We start from the raw sequence: 18487 nt of genomic DNA on the forward strand, positions 1-18487 counted from the left end.
TCCATATAGACTCTATAGAGTCCTTAGTAATTAATGCTTTCTATAAATTTTAATCATAAGCTTATATGTGATAAGTGTATTTAAAAATTTAGATATAATATTTCTTGTTGTTGTTGTGATGTGCCATCAAGTCGGTTCTGACCCATAGCAACCCTGTATAGGGTTTCTGAGGAGCAGCTGGTGAGCTTGAACCACCAACCTTGCAGTTCAGAGGGCTTTGCAGTCAGGCACATTAACCCACAGCGCCACACCAGGACTCTTTTTCTTAAATACATATAAATGCTAACAACAAAACTGTTCTGTAAAATCTTCCTAGGATGACAACATTTCGAGTTACCTGATTAGTAACTGAGAGGAAGTCTTTTTTAATTTATCTCCTTTACTTGTAATGCTATTGATATAAGTTCACAATACTAAAACCCACAATATTGCAGCTAAATACCAGAAAATTTGAAGAATTAGTGACTATAGAAACACTGGCAACAACAACAGTAGTGTGTGCTTGGTGTAGTACTGTAGGATAAGCACGTTAGTGGTTCAAACCCACCAGCTGCTCCTCAGAAACCCTATCCAGGGTTGCTATGAGTTGGAACCCACTCAGTGGCACTCAACAACAATATTGGCTTCGGACGAAGTCACTTGATTCGAAGCAACATTGTAGTTAGATAATGATGTGGTTCTGACTGGAGCATACTCTTGTTGCTAAATGCCATCTAGTGGGTCCAACTCATAGCAACCCCCCAACCCCATTGCTCTTTTTTCCCCTCAAACTCAACAGACCTTAGGCAAGGAGGGCAAAGCCTGCATTTAAAGTTCACAAAAAGTTCTTGCCAAGGCTGGGGATTGGATCAGATCAGAAGAGGGCTCTGGGCCTTTCTGAGCCCAGGGTTTATGGGAACTGGGGGAGGCAAAGCCAGCAGCTCAAAGTTTCTCTACTTTAAGCTACAAGATGTGACCAGGCAGTCATCTGGAGATGGGGTTGCTTTACATTTTTATTTTTTAATTTAAGCATTAAGTAGTTCACTAGCCTGGGAATCTCTGTTCCCCCCCCCCAGATAGCAGAAATGTTGTTGTTAAGTGCCATCAAGTCAGTTCTGACCCATAGCAACCCTGTATATCCTTTCCGTGGGGCTTCCCCCCTCCCATTCCATCTCAATTTTCCTTACAGTCGCCCCTACCTGACTTCCTTTGTGATGTTCCTTTTTTCCCTCCGGAAGCGTTTGAAATTCCGACTTTATTTTCTGATGGTTCACTTCTCCCCTGCCCCTGGGGGTGGGGGTGGGGTGGGGAGTGAAGTGAGGGATAGGGGTAGGGAAACGCCCGAAAGCTTATTTTCCGTCTTATTGGTTAAACTGTAGTTGGGAGCATTTGCTTTGTGAGCAAACTAAGCCGCTAAGTTTCCTCCCAAGCGCATGGTCGGGGAGGAAGGCGGCAGGCTGGAGCGGAGACCTAGGGCAGGCGCGCCAGCGAATCCCAACCGTTCCTCCCTCCACATCCCAGCCTTCTGCATCCTGTCTGGAGCCCAGGACCCAGGGATGAAAGGTCTCCCCTGCTCGCCCAGACTCCTCAGCCGAGAACAATGTGCTTTCCAAATTCATTTTTAATTCATGACACCAGTTAGGGACCATGGAGTCTCTACACCGGCCTTTCTGGAAACCCAAAGCTCCACAACATAGGCAAGGAAAGAGGCAGCTCCGGGGTCCAGAACATCATCTTCTCTGTCCCCAGCAAGTGGACAATGGGAAAATCACTTTTCAGAGGGAACTCACTGCCCCTCAGGGCCAAGAGTGGCCCTGCTCCCGCTTTTCCTGGAGCTGAAATTGGGCTCTAGGGTGTTTGTCATAAAGACATGGTTTGTTTCAAAATGGTTTTGATTAGGATTACATCACAATGATAAAAATTTGTATTGTGAGGAGATTAAAGACCTCCCCAAAATATCTCTGCACACATATAAAAATATGTGTGTATGTGCCTCTAGACATCACATAATGTTTAGTGTGTTACGTACATTATGTACTGTGCACAACATAATGTATAGTGTATTATGAAAGAAATGATACACATTAAATATGTAATCAAATAATAAAATGTAGAACTAAATGTTAAATATGTTCAATAACACAATCCTATGAAACCGTATCATACAAAACGGACCACGTTTATTATAGGTGGTATTTGGAGCCCTGTAGAATAAGCAGAGTACACTGCCAACTATAAGGTTGGAGGTTCAAGCCCCCAGCTGCTCATTGGAAACCCTATGCAGGATCACTTAACAACAACAACATACTTTAAACAGAATGGCCTCCGCGGAAACATCCAAGGTCCCAAGGCTCCATGGTATACCCCGGACTCAGCACAACCCCTGAGTAAGGAGGGAAGCGGACAAAATCCCTCACAGGCTGTGGCCTTTAGTCTTATTATCTCTTCTACCCTAACTCCCTACAAGCCTGCCCAAGTATCTTTCGAATGGATGTAGTGATTCCAAAGGATACCTTTCTTATGGGGGTATCCCAGTGGGGGGGGGGGGAAGGACACACATTTCCTAAATAAGTCCCTTGGACACATTGCCCACAGTCCTGCCAAGCCCCACGCAGTGTGCCTTTTGGTGCCTCAAGCGTAAACACGGTCTCAGAAATGTAAAACAACTCAAGGTGGCATTTAGAGGCAATTTGGAAATTGAAACGAATCTTTATCTGCAAGAGCTGCCCGTTGCAGACACCCTTTCAAAGCTATGGTTGGCAAGGCAGTTGGGAGCCCCGTGAATGGAATGGAAGGAGCCGACTGGAAGCAAAACGAAACGCACAGTTCGAAATTTGCTATTAACCGCGCTCGCAAGGCACAAGGACTACAGCTTAAGGGTGATTGCTGCGCGTGTTTACTCTTCTCACGCTGGGGATGTAACAGAAACACTTTGACAGAAAAGTTACCTTAAAGAGTTACACCGTTTAAAAGAGAAAAATATCTCTGTGGCGGATGTTTGCTTACTGGCAACCTAAGAATAGTGTGAGTGTTAATTCGTTTTTCTCCAGAGTTACCTAGATGCGGAACCTCAAAATGAATTGTTTTGAAGATGGGTGTGTGCGCGCGTAAACGCGTATGCTAAATGAGGACTATGTCATTTCTCAGCAGGACCTCACCCTCAAAATCTTCTCATGATCCGCGGTTCCCGCCCCGAGGCGCCGGCACCTGCAGCTGCAGCGAGCGCCAGGCGGCCGGGTCATCGCGGCCCTGGGCAACCACCGCGACAGTTTTGATTTGCAGTCTCGAACTCTCCAAGACGGCTTCTCGTCCCTCTGAGCTCCCTGCCACGGAGTGTCAGACAAGCCCTGTCGCCTGTAGGCTCTCACCTCAGAGTCAATATTATCTCAGATGGGCACAATAGACTGGAATGAAAAGCTAATATTGAACCAGCGAGGTCCCAGCCCGCGTCGCGACGACGTCACCCTTGGTCTCGTAGCACCCGCGCGTCGCTGGCGGCCGAGCTAAGCGAGGGCAGCCTCGGTCTGGCCTTTCCAAAGCCCGCTGGGTTGGGGGGCACGCTGGACCGGCCTTCTCCGAGTTCCAGGAGACCCCCCCTTGGACTCCGCTTGGGCCGCTGGCCAAGTGGGGTGCACAACGCATCTCCGCACCCCGACACACAATTAGGGGAGCGGACCTGAGATGTAGGGCCTCCGGGGGCGAGGGGCTCTGGGATTAGCTTATGGAGGGGCAGCTTCGGATCCGAAACTAAAGTGTCCTTCCCCCTCGCCCTGTGAGGTGGGCCCTAGTGAGAGGCTGCTGGACTGTCTTGGCGGCCACCTGTCGTTACAAACCTCCGGGGCCACGGCCCAGCCCTCTCTCCGGGGCCGCCTAGAAAGCCCCGGGCCCTATGGACTCTGCTGCCCCGAACTCGCACCGCGCAGTCGGGCAGAGCGCACGGAGGCAGAGGAAACTGGGTGAGGGCCATCCCAGTGGTCGTTCCTGGGAGCTCTTTCCGCCCGGTGGTCGCAGACGCTGCTCCGTGGCCACCTCCGTAGGTGTCCGGCCGTTTTTATTTGCCCACAAGATGTATGAGGTGCGCAGGGCTGGCCCTTCTGGCCGGTGCCATCACCAACCGCAGTGAGGCTCTCTGGTCCCAGGGCTCTAGTTCGCAGAAGGTTTTAGGTGACTGAGTGTGGAGATAGAGGCCATGGACCCGCGGTGTAAAGTCGGTAAAAGCGACCTAGAGGTCAATGATGGTGAGAAGATCTAGGCAGCATTGGAGTCCTGCTATTTGGAGTTACCCTAAAAAGACTCCGGTGTTGTAACAGGTCCTCTAAGGGCTCTTCACTGTCCTTTCACCTTGACTTGAGTGTAGTCACCTGGCCACGCTGACAGGCAGTTATCCCATTTCACCTGTCGGTAGAGAAGGGGTGTTGCATGACTTTTGGACAGCTTGTGTTGTAACCTCTCTGAGCCTCAGTTTTCTCATCTGGGAAATAGGTATCATACTTTCTTCACTGTGTGAGCAAACGTTTGTTTTAAGGGCAGGAACTGGGAGCATTACTCTCTGCCCTCCCCTTAAGTAGCCTCCAGAGCTTCTAAGAAAACAAGCCTCTGCTTCCAAATGGTCCTGACTCCCCAGTTCAGCCCCTGGAGTCCAGAAAATTGAGATGGAGGGTGGGTGGTTCTCACGGAAGAGCCGATGAAGTTCCCAAGAGAGGGATTCCTGAGGAATTGCTGAAAAATGGCAGGAATTGGAAGGTGGATTCTTCTCGACAACCCCAGTAGGATCATCATCCCTGTTGGTGGAATGGTGGAGCACCAGACCCCACCTATAGGCTAGCCACCTATGGTGGAGGGCAGAATCCCAAACAAAATGATGCTAGAGAAGGCAGCAGAGTTCAAATCCGTGTGCCCCTCCAGTACCCTCTGACTGAGCCCCTCTACCTGGGGCTGTGGACAGAGGTGGCAACTGATCTTGTGGCCTGATGGACAGGAAGCAGCAGGCCTGGTTCCATAGTTCCACAGTCCTGTTTGTATGCCCATCTTTCCCTGCCTGACCTCCCTTGGCCTTAGACTTTTGTAGAAAACAGGAGAATGAAATTGGGGCCCTCCTTTGATTTTGGCCTCTTGTTTTCAATAGTGAATCAAACTGTAAGTTTGTGTCCTGACATGAACCTGTTCCTTCCAGATGATGGGCCAAACTAGGAGGTTCTACGACCAGAGCCTTGGAGTCCTGACTCTGAAAAGTTGTATCTCAGAAGACCAGATGATCCCAGCTTCCACCAATTGGGTGGACACCGGGTGAGGAGTGGTAGGGCCGCCTGGGAACTCTTCCCGCCGGTGGTTGCAGCGCTTGTCTTCAGCAGCAGCTCAAGCTGGACCACAGAGGCCCAGGCCGTGTCAGACCCACCTGCTATGATTTCAGCATTCTCAGGTCCATGCCCTGAGCAGTATTGCTCCGAGTCCCGCTAGGGGTCCTCCTTCAGAGCACAGGGGTTTCCAGCTCATCTGCATGGACTCCTTCATCTCCTTGGGACGGATGAGGTCTGCTTGCTTCAGGAATTCTCATTGAGTAGGTCTGACTCACAGCTATCCTGTATAGGATTTCCACGGAGAAGTCCAGGCCTTCTTATGTGGACTCAAGCCGTGACTGTTGTTAAGAGCCATCAATCAGCGACCCTGCACAGGGTTTCTGAGGAGCAGCTGGTGAGCTTGAACTGCCAACCTTGAGTTTCAAACTGACCTTGCAGTCCAGCGCATTAACCCACAAAGCCACACCAGGACTCCAAGCCCTAAGAGTAAGTGGCTGTTATTAGGTGGCTACCCAGAACGTGGGGGCACCTCTCCAGTGACCACCTAGGCCCCTTGTCCTGGCCAGCAGCAAGGGGACGCAAATTAGGGAAGTGACACCTCAGAGCCTCTGAGCTTACTCCAGGGAGGGCGCACTTGGGCTGTTGCGGCCCATTCTCAGAACCAAGTTGGGTTAGGAAGTCTGGGATCTCAGGCATGGAACTTGGGAGCATTTGAGCTGTAGCTGAATCATCCTGGCAGAGTTGACCACGTCGTCTGATAGCAGAATCTGTCCCTCTCAGAAGGCAGCCCGGACTCGGAAGCAGCTGATTTCTTGGAGGAGATGGGATACCAGTGTGGTGGGGGAACTCGGCCACGGAGCTTGGAGCTACTGGAGGAAGTGGCCAGTGTGCCTTTTTTAGCCCTTCCTTTCCTGCTTGGACTGGGATAGCGGTGAATCCAGTCATGGGGCGTCACCCAGACACCCCCCACCCCCACCCTGCGCCCAGGGCGGTAGGTTTAGGCGGCCACCAGGCCCTTACCGGACCCTCGCCACTAGGCGCCGCTGCGCGCACGCCGATCTGGGCCCAGGGTAGGCGAGCGGCCTCTGGGGAGGAAGCCAAAAAGGGATTTGCAGGAATAGCAATTAAGAAGAAAATGTTTTGAAGGTTTTAATTCTACTTTTCGTTTCCCGCTCTTCATATTCGTAGGAGCCGGGTAATTAGGAATCTCAGTAGCTTGAAGAAATTTTTCACCTATCCCGGGCCACCTTCCGCCGGTACTAAAGAAAGGCTCACCCTTGACTAAGGCCCGCGCTTCCCACGCTGCACCATGGGCGCCTGGTGCCCGCTCACCGTCTCTACTCACACCGATGGTCCCCACCGCGGAGACCTAGACCGAATGGGGTACGCTCAGGAGCTGAACCACACATGACCCTGACTTAATAATAAAGAATATTTGTCCTCCGGCTCTTGAGAAATCTGAAGACAGGTTTTCACAGAAGCCGGGGAAGATCCCATAGGCAACACAGTCACACCTTGCAGGGAATGTTCACCCACTCCACAGGGCACAGGCCCAGCCGGAGACAGCCAAGCTGCGAGGCGCACGTTTGCTCCTGCGAGGCACAGGGAGCTAGATAGCACACACTGCACAGATGCATCCCCAGAAATGCGGCCCTTTGATGCCTCCCACGAACCAGGAATCCAAGCCTCCCTCACCCAGCAGGCCCCTAGGGAAGCTCACGGCCTTTGTGGAACTGGCTTCCTTGGGCTCCTGATGTTGTAAAGTGGTGGTGTGGTTATGTGCCATGGAGTCGGTTAGGACTCAAAGCGACCCTCTACAGGGTTTCCGAGGCTATAAATCTTTACGGGAGCAGAAAGCCCCATCTTTCTCCCATGGAACAGCTGGTAGTTGCGAACTGCTGACCCTGAGGTTAGCAGCCCGATTTCGTAACCACTACGCTCCTTGAGGTATGACTAGCAGCAGCGTCTGTTTACAGGACTTTCTTGTTCAGGTTCTGAAGTCTGGCAACAAGCCCTTTGAGTAGGTAAATAATAATAAAAGGACAATAGCAGCATGCTTGGTAAAATGGAGGGTCAGCAATCAAGAGGAAAACCCTTAACGAAATGGATTCACAGTGGCAAGAGCAATGGGTTCAAACGTAACAACAATTGTGAGGATGACCCAGGACTGGGCAATGTTTCGTTCTGTTGTGTGTAAGGTCGCTATGAGTCGGTACCAACTCGACAGTCTCTAACAACAACAACATCAACCTGAAAGGCAAGCGCTAACACTCACTGTCGTTTCTTCTGTGCTGGACACCATCTAAGCATTGTGCTTGGATAAGCTCATTGAATCCTCGTGACAACCTCAAGGGCCTAGTACTATTACTTAGCTCATTACATAGAAGAGCAGTCACAGAGACGTTAGATAACCGGTTCAAGGTCACACAGTTGAGTTGTGACGCCAGACCTGACTTTTCCTTTTATTTGGGGAGGGAGGGGGAGGTTGGGGGAAAGAGGAACAGGTTTGTTAAAGTATCATTTCATACAATAAAATTCACCCTTTCTTGTATACCATTCTGCAAGTCATGTAAACACCACTACCGTGACGATATAGGACCGTTCTTCATCTCCAAACAAGACCTCCACCGCCTCTTGCGCGCCACTGCCCGCCTTTTTATAGAAGAGAAAATGGAGGTCTCCGAGAGATTGTTGGCCAGATTCGGGATTAGAACCTTCGTCCAAGTCTGTAGGTCCAGTTGCCTGCAGAATACAGATTCCTGAGTCGACAAAGCCCACCCCTTAGCGATGCAGAACGAATGGGGGAACTCGAGACCGGGGTGGGGGGTGGGGGGGTATCGTCCTCTGAGCTGGAGTCTCAGAGCAACCCCTCCCCCGCTCTCCAGGGCGTTTGGAGACTTAGCCATAGCCAAACACTGACTCCTCTAGGGACAGGGATGTCTAAGGAACAAAGAGGACCCGGGTACTGCACAGGCCTGACGAACCCCAAAGTAAACAGCAGTCGCAGTGTCTAAATACGCAGGGCTGCAGGGGTTCCAGGGCCGAATGCGGACCCAAGCGCCTAGCGCCCTGGCGGCCTTCTTCCGCCAACCAGGTTAATGAGTCACTCTCCTAGTTAATTCTCAGGCACGTTGGGATCGGGGTGCGAACCTGCCCTGACTCTTCCGACCGGCGCATGGAATAGCATAGATTACCCGGCTCTGGATTTACGCTCCCCGGGACTTTCGCGAAGTCGCCTTTCCCTTTTTGGGTGCCGAGCCGCTTTGGGGTCCGCGGCGAGTGGGGCCGAGAGACTGGGTGCCCCATGTATCTGGAAGGTGGGCTCGGCCTCTGCTACTCCATCACCTTTGTTCACTGGTCGACCAACCAGAAGAGGGTGGTGTACAGAAGGCACCTGGGCGGGAGACTGGCTCAGGGAGGTCTGGGCCCTTGGCCCAGCCAAATGTCGGTCCCTTTGACAGGAATCTGCAGGTTTCTGGCTCCAAACACTCTCAAGAAGCTCACTCTCAGAGGGAAAGGGTTAAGGGGTTGTTGCAGTTGATCCCTTAGCACATCTCACACAATTGCTGGCCTCACCTTCTCTAGACATAGATTGGGTCCCCCTTGCTCCCAGATCACCATCAGCTAAGATCATTAATGCCAACTATGCAAGCAACTAGCAATGGATTGGCCTATATGTGCCCCCAATTTGCACTCTTGATGTGTGGACGGCCCACCATGGAGGCCAGGTTGGACCTTGATCCCCCAACCCTTCCCAAACAAGCAGAAGAAGGGGACCCCTTGGAGATGGATCCACAAGGTGGCTTTCTTCCCTGCTTCGCTGACCCTATGGCTGACCCCCAAACTTGACCTGGGCTAGCTGACTGGGTGGGTGCAGGTTGGCAAAAGCCTGAGACACCCTGTTATTCTGGGCAAGGTGGGAACCTCTGCCCAGAGCTTAATTCACAAATAGATTTCCAAGCTGGAATCAGTATTCTAAGGGCCATAGTTTTAGACCTGAAGGAAGTGCATCTTCAAATGCATCTCTCACTCCAAGGAGATAGATCTAACACCTAGAATCCTTGAGTCTGGGAAAAGGTGGTATGCAGCCACCATGACCCTGCCCACATCAAGGTCACACAGAGCGGTCCACAGTCTGAGGTAGATGTAGAGGTCTCTTCAGCCCACAAGGCAAAGCTGAGGGCCCACCTGTCTCTGATGTGACTGTGTGAGTGTCTGTGTGCTGGCAAGCACGCACACTCTGAGAAGGCTGAGGGCGTGGAAGTATAGCTGATTCCCACTAGCTCCAGAAAACACTCTTCCCAACTTTGGCATTTTAAAGAAACCTCTTCAAAAAAAAAAATTTTTTTTTTTTTTTTGATTTTCACTCCTAACACTATACCCAGAATAAAGAAGTAAGAATATTGACAAACAGATATAAGGAGCAGAAGCCAGATGAGGGTCGGGCTGCAGGCAGGGAGTCGCTAGAGCTCATCTTTATGTCCAGGCCCCTGAGCTGATATATCTTGAGGCATTGCAGCCATTCTGTCAGAGATTTCGCTCTTCTCTTTCCTCCCATTTGACTTCTCCCGGGTCTCACGGCAACCTAGTTACCAAACACAGGCATTTCTACGTCCTTAAGAGAAATGGCAGGGGCCTCAGAGTAATAGATTTAAAGGAGGCCAGATTTTTTTTTTTTTGTCATTAATTGTAAACGTGCAAAATACCTACCGGTACTTCACTTTAGAAGAATGTAATTGGCAAAAAAAAAAAAAAAAAAAGGAAAAAAGAGGCGGCTGATGAATAGATAATAGATCTTTAACCACCAATAAACACAGAGCAGCGCCAGCAGTCAAGGGGATGCGATCATAATTATGCCGCCGCGCGAGCCAATGGGGACGAGAGAACTGGGCCCTAAAATCATCCCAAAACCGAAGGCGAGCTCGAAAATGCGGACACGGGGTAGGACCGGAGGCGTGATCGGCAGTCTCTCTAGTTTAGAGCTTTTGAGTTTACACAGCAACCAGTCCCAGGGACGGCAGATGGCAGAATGAAAATAGAAATAACAACAAGGGTAAAAGCAACATCGATAATAATAACAATGACACACCACTAGCAAAATAACAAGAGAACAGTCACAGTAACTCCATAGCTGCAGCTCCCCTGACCTTGGACCCTTGTCCAAGACCTTCCATAATGAACTGTTTTGAGATAGACGTGAGCACCCTCCCAGACAGGAAAAGGGAGCGCCTGGGGCGACCACTAGCGCGAGTTGGGAGCCCACCGTCCAGGCGGGTGTTGACAACGCGCGTCTCAATTTCCAAACGAATATGTAGGGTCTAGGATCTCCAACGCCACGAACGGAGACCTCGCGTGTCCGCTGGGTTGAAGACGTGGGAGGATCCCCCAACCCCAGGCTCTCTCTTCAAGTAAGAAATCGCAGGGGAGTTTTACTGGGGAAGGGGCTGGCATAACCCAGCGGCTTGCAGACCTCTCCCCAGACCGCCCCCGCGCGCTTACCCTCGCGGTACTCTCGGTCTATCCCAGACACCGGGCCTCTGGGGACAGCCGCGGCTAAGCGCTGGGTGCGAGGAATCGGCGTGTCTGTCTGCCTGTCCTACCAGCTCAGGAGCAGTAGGCTTGGGATTCAGGGGGCTGCCGCTGAGGCGACGCCGGTCGAGGACTCTGCAGGGACCGGGGTGCCCCGGAGGGAGTGGTGGTGCTGCCGGAGGAGGCGGTGGTTGAACGGGAGGAGGTGGGGAAAGAGGAGGAGGAAGAAGAGGAGGAGGAGAAGAAGAAGGAAGAAGAGGAGGAGGAGGAAAAGCCGGAGGAAGAGGAGGAGGCGAGGGAGGAGGAGAAGAGGAGACGCCGGGCGGGCGCAACCGAGCCGGGAGCCCAGCGAGGGGCCAGCGCGCGGGATGCTAGGCGGCGCGGCACAGGCTGCGCTCCGACTCCGTTCCACTCTCGGCGCCGATCCAGGCCTCCGGGTTCCTAGACGCTCGCCGCCCTCTGACGCACTTTAAAGAGTCTCCCCCCTTCCACCCCAGGGCGAGTAATAGCGACCAATCATCAAGCCATTTACCAGGCATCGGAGGAAGCTGTTTATGTGATCCCCGCACTAATTAGGCTCATGAACTAACAAATCGTTTGCACAACTTGTGAAGAAGCGAACACTTCCATGGATTGTCCTTGGATTTAGGGCGCCCTGCCCGCCTTTTGCAGAGGAGAGAAAACTTTTTTTTGCCTCCCCCGAGAAGCTACCCCCCCCCCCTTTTCCTGCCTCTAACTCCGATCCCCCAAGCCATCGCGCCCAAAAAAAAAAAAAAAAAAAAAAAATTACCCCAATCCACGCCTGCAAATTCTTCTGGAACGATTTCTCCCCCTTTCTCCAGGTTGGGCGCGTTTGGTGCAAGATTCTCGGGATCTTCGGCGTCACCGTTCCTTCCCCTCCCCCTCCTCTCCTTTTTCCTTTCCTTCCCTTTCTTTCTTCTCCCCCCCCCCCAAACAAACAAGCCCCCCATTCTCGTGTGCTCGCCACTGGCAGCGAGCGGAGGAGGCAGCGCGAGCGGTCGCCGGGAGCCGGGAGCCCCGGGCGCCCGCTCCTCGGCGCAGCATGTTCCAGCCGGCGCCCAAGCGCTGCTTCACCATCGAATCGCTGGTGGCCAAGGACAGTCCTCTGCCCGCTTCGCGATCTGAGGACCCCATCCGCCCCGCGGCGCTCAGCTACGCTAACTCCAGCCCTATCAACCCGTTCCTCAACGGCTTCCACTCGGCCGCCGCCGCTGCCGCCGCTGCCGGCAGGGGCGTCTACTCCAATCCGGACTTGGTGTTCGCCGAGGCGGTGTCGCACCCACCCAACCCCGCAGTGCCGGTGCACCCGGTGCCGCCGCCGCACGCACTGGCCGCCCACCCACTACCCTCCTCGCACTCGCCACACCCCCTCTTCGCCTCGCAGCAGCGGGACCCGTCCACCTTCTACCCCTGGCTCATCCACCGCTACCGGTATCTGGGCCACCGCTTCCAAGGTACGTGCCACGTTGCGGGGCCGCGGAGCCGCAACCCTCACCGGCCTAGCCCTCCCGGGTGTGTGCTGAGCGAGGCCCGGGCAGAGGCAGCTTAGCGGGGGAAGAGGCAGGGAGGCTGGGGACAAGGCGCGGAGTGGTCTCCAATCCCCCAAGCTGCGACCTGTTCGCGGGCCTGGCCTGCGGGCGTTTGGCCCTTTGGGGACCTGCGGACAGGGAAAGTCGTTCCCGTTCGTGTTCGGGCCGAGCAGGCGGGCATCCTGCACTGACTGCCAGCCTCGGAGAAGGCCAGAGCTGGAGGGGTCCCCAGGGTTGCTGTCTGTTTAGCGAAGCCCTCAAGGACTTCCGCTCCGAGGGGCGCAGCTCGGGCCCAACTGCCAGGTTCGCCTTCGACTTCGTTCGGCCCAGTTCGCCGCCCACTCGGCCGCTCTTTTGCCTAACCCAGCGACTTTTCAACTTCCCACCCTCTTCGGGGTGCGAGGGGACCCTCATATCTCAGGAACAAATTCGGGTGGGGGGGCAGTGTTTGTTCTTAGTTCGAAAGATCTGGGGAGGGCCGCGCGGTTAAGCACCTCCGGGGCTCCGCGCTCTCGCGCAACGACCTGCTTAATTGGGGCGCGGAGCGGCCGCGGCGGGAAGGCAGGTTGGGTCTGGGGTTTTTTCTTTCTTTTAAAAGAAATGAACCGGGTCGGGAGACTAGCTGGCCGGGGAGGACTTGTTTGGGTGGTTTTGTTTCTTGCCTTTAAGACATTACTATTTGTTTGTTTTCTCGCTGTGGGGGGTGGGAAGACAGTTAAAAGTATAGAAAAAGCGGCGAGTACTTAGTTTAGCGATCCAAGAGGGAAAAAGAACCAGCTTGGGCGGATCAATAATACCCAGTCAGTTTGTCCATTCATTAACTCTTCACTTTCCTGCCTAAATGAGTGGGTAGCTGCCACCCCCATAATTAACGAAACAAAAACAAGAATTAAAAAACCTTTCTCCCTTATTTCTGGATCGGATTCGCTTCGATTCCTGCCTGGACTGTGGTTTATTTTTCTTTGTTTGGGGTTTTGGTGAATTAATATCTTGCCCTAGTGAGTGAACCCGAAACTCTCAGGCTTGACTAGTAAAGTTTCAGCGGCTTCTTTCCGCCTTCCCTGCCAGCCACGCTCTTGGTCCCCCCACTAGGCCTAGATCAGCAGAGATCTTGTGGTGACCGCGGACAGTACTAATTGTGTCTCCCGCCCCGAGTTTACTCGGATTTCGATCGCTCCTCTTGCGTTGGTCTCCGCGTTCTCTAGAGCTGGAAGCGGGAAGCCCGGGTCCGGGAGGCGGCGGCAGAAGCCTGGTGCACACGCTGGCGAGGCCCCTATTCCTGCCGGACGGCAGCCACACGCCTGACTTCCTCACTTACCTGGATGGGAAAAATACTTAAGTAATTTTTCTGTTAGTCACCGAGTCAAGGCTGGAAAATGACCTGTGGGTTTCCATTTCGGGGTCAAAGTTCCCGGAGGGGTTAAACGGAAGAGAAAGTCATTTCTCTGGGTCGTGGGCTCCCAGCCCAGCCCAGACCCGACCTGCCCAGAGTTCTGGGGCCCGAGGCCCGCTATTCTAGGGAGGCTGCAGAGCCCGCAGAAGTCAGGGGCCCTAGGACCCGCCAGTCTACCAGAGTAGCTGTAGGGTGGGTGCACACCGGTGGTTCTTCGGACCGAAGCCAGCAGCTGCCTGGCTTTGTTCCCCCTTGTGCGTCCTGGGAGGTCAGAGCCCCGCGAACCAGGAGGCGCGGCTCACACAGAGGCCGGGGAACGCAGCGCCCCGCTAGCCCGGTTCGGGAGAAGCGCGCTGCGGGAACCGGAGTGACCCAGCCACGGGACTTCTGCTGTGCCTCCCGCAGGGAACGACACCAGCCCCGAGAGCTTCCTTTTGCACAACGCGTTGGCCCGCAAGCCGAAGCGGATCCGAACCGCCTTCTCCCCGTCCCAGCTTCTAAGGCTGGAACACGCCTTCGAGAAGAACCACTACGTGGTGGGCGCCGAGAGGAAGCAGCTGGCGCATAGCCTCAGCCTCACGGAAACTCAGGTGAGCGCGGCCCAGCGAAGCCACCCCATCCGGGCGGTGGCCTCCGTCCTAGATCTCCTGACCCCGCAGCAGCACCCCCAAGAGTTCAGAGCTCGCGAAGGGCCTTCCACAAAGGGCAGGGGAGTTATGGTACACCGAACTCAGGGTTTGGGGGTTTCAAGGTGTTTGGTTTCGTGGTACTCCAGCCCGAGGTCGGAAGAACAGACTTCCCCTTAAACTCCTGCGGACAGCTCATCCCTTCAGTTCCTAGTCTGTCACCTGTCCAGTTTGGGTGACAATTTTGGTGAGAGTCGAGGAGGCCCGGCTGCTCCTAGAGACAGGCCGAGTGACTCACAACTGGGCCCTGGAAGAGAGAGAACACAGCGGGGTGGGGGGGTGCTTGAGGTGCGAGGCTGGGGAGGGCTGGGAATCGGTTAAGAACAAGCTTCGAGCAACCGCGGGGCTTTTGGCTCCCTTCGATGGCTCCAATTACTCCCCTTAAGAAGATAGGCGAGTCTGAAGGCGGAGGCCTGTGGATCTATGCGCGCCCCAAACCATAGCCACAGGACTGGAGACTGCGGAGAGGGGCAGCCTCAGGGGACAGGGGCTTCCTGCGCAGCGGGGTCTTGAGGCGGGCCTGGCTCGGGCCTGCCCCCGGGCGGGGAGGGGGCGCTGGACTACAGTAGGCGCTACTGTACGAGGAACCGCAGGGCGGGGTCAGAGTTCCCGGTAAACAGTAACGTTTTCAGGCCGATTAAGTTGTAACACTTTTTCTGGGAGGCGCAAAGAGGTCGAGGCTTTTGTTTTAAAATGTCCCCCCCGGACAAAACCGAGGAGGGGCTCGCGGGTGTGTGAGCGGCCCGGCACAAGGCGCGGCCGGCTGATTTCTCCCGGACTGCCCAGGCGGCGGTGGTCTTTGTCCGCCTCGCTGCCCACGCTGCCTGGAGCCTTTGTGTGCGTGTCAAGCCCCGAGCGCACCGACGCGCGCCTTGGGTGAACGCCGGGGAGAAATGAACCGTCCTCCCCCTCAATTAGCAAACTCAAAGCAAATTAAACTCAGCCTTGTTACCGCTCGGCTTTGCCATGGGGCGCTTTTGGGGACTGAGGCGTGCGGGGGAAGACAGCCCGGACCGGGCCGGCGGTCTCAAAGGAGGGAGTGAAGCGGACCTCCGGGCCTGTCCTGGGCAGCTGCTGTCGCGATAGGACAGGACTGGGAGGGGGTATTTAGTGTGGCGTCACCATTGTCCCCCTATTCTTACCCCACTGGTGGGAAGATTGGGCAGTGTGGTTTGGTCTTTGGGATGGGGACCCACTGCTCTACTTTCCCAGTAGGCGACCGGGATTGCAGTGACTGGGTCTCACTGCTTCCCTGATCTCCAGCAGCCGCTCTTGGGAGACCAGGCCTTGGCCGCCCAGGTGCGATGTGATGTGACTGGGTCGGGCCTTAGCCCAGGCCTATCCTAAGGTTGGTTAGGTGGAGGGGGATATGGACAGGGCTCTGCGCGCCCTCTCACTTCTTTTTCTCAATGTCTCTCATATCTCCTTCCCACGCCTTCCAGAGCTTTCACTTTTGAGCCTCTTTGCCCAGTTGCAGAGGTGCAGCCGGGGGTGCTAAGATCTGTATATCCCACCCTCCCTATCTCATCCTGCTCACCTGTGATAGTCCTGACAAGGAGCATGGAGCTCATCCCTACCCAGACAGCCTGCCCAGGGTCGAGGCCTGCTGCTGGGGCCCTCTATTTAGGGCAGGCAGCCCCAAAGAGGAAAATAGCACATTGGGCCTCAGAGGCCTCAGCAGATCTTTACGGAACCGGCTTGCAGAAGGGAGTTAGGGACCCGTCTCTCTATTTTTTCTTTATTTTTCCTAACTTATTATTTTGGTGGGAGCTCTGATGGCACAGTGCTTAAGTGCTTGGCTGCTAACCAAAAGGTCGGCTGTTCGAACCCAACATCCGGTCAGTGGGAGAAAGATGTGGCAGTTAACTTCCGTGAAAACTATAAAGCCGTGGAAATCCTTTGGGGGCAGTTCTACTTTGTATGTAGAACCACTAAGAGTCAGAATCCACTCGAAGGCAGTGTGTTTGGAGTTTTATTTTTGTGGGGAGTTCCTATGCTTTACAAGGCTTTTACTGTCAGAGGGTTATGGGTGCCTGAGCAGGGGAAGATGGGAAGGGGCGTTGTGTTCTCTGGGCTAAGCGGTGGCCAAGGTGGCCCCAGGAGGCTTCAGAAGAGCAAGGAAGGAGAACTTCCCAGCAACCCGCACTAAGGACGGCAATCTAGAGGGAGGCCGCCTCTCTCGCCCCCAGACTACGTAGTCGGGGCAGGGCATGTGTATGTGGGATGTCTAGGTCCTCGCAGTCTTGGTTCTGGACCTGGGCTGGGAGAAGGGGCCAGATGGTTGATAGCAGGCGCAGCGAAGAAACTAACACGACCTGTATCTGCTTCTCGCTGGCAGGTAAAAGTATGGTTTCAGAATCGAAGGACGAAGTTCAAAAGGCAGAAGTTAGAGGAAGAAGGCTCGGATTCTCAACAAAAGAAAAAAGGGACGCACCATATTAACCGGTGGAGAATCGCCACCAAGCAGGCGAGTCCCGAGGAAATAGACGTGACCTCAGACGATTAAAAAACCCAAACCGCAACCACAGAAACGGACAAAAAGGAGCAAACAGAGGCAGGGAGAGAAGGGGAAGAAGAAAAAAATCTACAAAACAAAATCGAACAACCGCACACACACATTCATGGAGAAAGGGAGAGGGATTCGGAGCGAGCAGCGGCGCGCAACGCAAACTTTGGGCATCCGGGGAGGAAGGGTCCCAGTCGGAGGCTGCGCTGAAGTGGCAGAGGACGGCGGAAGCTTCTTCATCAACATGCAACCCTCGTCTAAAGGCAGCTGAGTGAGTGAGTGAGTGAGTGAGTGAGTGAGTGAGTGAGTGAGTGAGTGAATGAGTGAGAGAGAGGGGGGGAGAGGGAGCAAGTGGGAGAGGTCCCAGTGTGGCAAAGCCGACCGCGCTCAGAGCAGGGAGCTGTCAGTCAAACGCCAAACCGAGGAGACAAGACGATTGGCAGGTACTCCGTTTTCGCAGTCCACTTTTTAAAAAAATGATGGCAATGATGATAAAGCAAAACAAAACAAAATCATCCAGGCACAGGACTTTTTTTATTTTGCACTTCGCAGTGTCGCCCCCCCCCCCAGTCTTTAAAAATAATCAAAAATAACAATTGAAATTCCATCTCAAGCCCCATCCCCACACCTGTTTCAAAAACTTGAATTGCATGTAGCATTCGTTGGGCGAATGGTGTCTAAAGACAGAAAATGAATTGTAATTTTCTTTCCTTTTAAAGACAGGTTCTGTGTGTTTTTTTTTTTTTTTTTTTTTTTCCATTTTGATTTCCCCGTGCAGTGTGTAAACACTTTTTGATACTTTCTGATGTCAAAGTGATTGTGAAAGCTAAGTGATCCTCTTACGGAGAAACGGGGAGCAGGCGGGGACTGGGGTTGTCGGAGCAGAGCCTCTACAGTGGAGTCAGGATTTGTGCTGGGAAAAAAAAAAAACAACAACAACATAAACTAAATTAATTATATTTCTTGGACATTCCCTTTCCTAACATCCTGAGGCTTAAAACCACGAAGTAAACTTCTCCCTTTTTAGTGGTTGGAGACATTGGCCGAGTTCAACCATTCATGTAAGGCCATTCCAAATGTAAAATCTATCAATTGCAAAAGCAGAAGGACTGTAGTTAGTGAGGATGATGTTAAGTGTGGCCAAGGACACGGCGACAAGTTTTCAAGCACTGAGTTTCTATTCCAAGAGCATAGAGAGAGTGGCAATTGCTTCCTTCATGTCTTCTATACCAGAATGTAAATATTTTTGTGTTTTGTGTTAATTTGTTAGAATTCTAACACACTATATACTTCCAAGAAGTAAGTCAATGTCAATATCTTGTCAATAAAGATTTATCAATATGCCCGAAGAGTAGTTGTCTTGGGGAATTGAAGCAGGTTTTCGTTTTTAAAGTGTCTTAATACTTTTGAGTGTGGTTCCTCCCCACCAAGGACTAGACTCAAGAAACCTCTGACAAAAGGGGGAAGACTGATGGATTCTTGGGCATTTCCATGAGAGGTGGAAAAGGGAGAGGATTAGAAATTTTAAGTCTTTCCAAAAAGGAATG

The 18487-nt window shown here is 53.2% G+C and overlaps 1 protein-coding gene across 2 annotated transcripts; it reads left to right on the forward strand.

Annotated features, from left to right (window-relative positions):
* The first annotated feature begins 11868 nt into the window (after positions 1-11868).
* On the forward strand, positions 11869-16940 carry EMX2 (empty spiracles homeobox 2). 2 transcript variants are annotated; one of them, XM_006831394.1, is made up of 3 exons: positions 11869-12280; positions 14154-14338; positions 16773-16940. In XM_006831394.1, the coding sequence occupies exons 1-3, from the start codon at positions 11869-11871 to the stop codon at positions 16938-16940; spliced, it is 765 nt and encodes a 254-aa protein (XP_006831457.1). The 2 variants fall into 2 exon arrangements, with proteins under 2 accessions (XP_006831457.1, XP_006831458.1); XM_006831395.1 differs by lacking the exon at positions 14154-14338 and having other exon boundaries at positions 16773-16876.
* Positions 16941-18487: the final 1547 nt, after the last annotated feature.

Source organism: Chrysochloris asiatica, unplaced genomic scaffold, assembly GCF_000296735.1.
Source record: "Chrysochloris asiatica unplaced genomic scaffold, ChrAsi1.0 scaffold00003, whole genome shotgun sequence".
In the NCBI taxonomy this organism is placed as follows: domain Eukaryota; kingdom Metazoa; phylum Chordata; class Mammalia; order Afrosoricida; family Chrysochloridae; genus Chrysochloris; species Chrysochloris asiatica.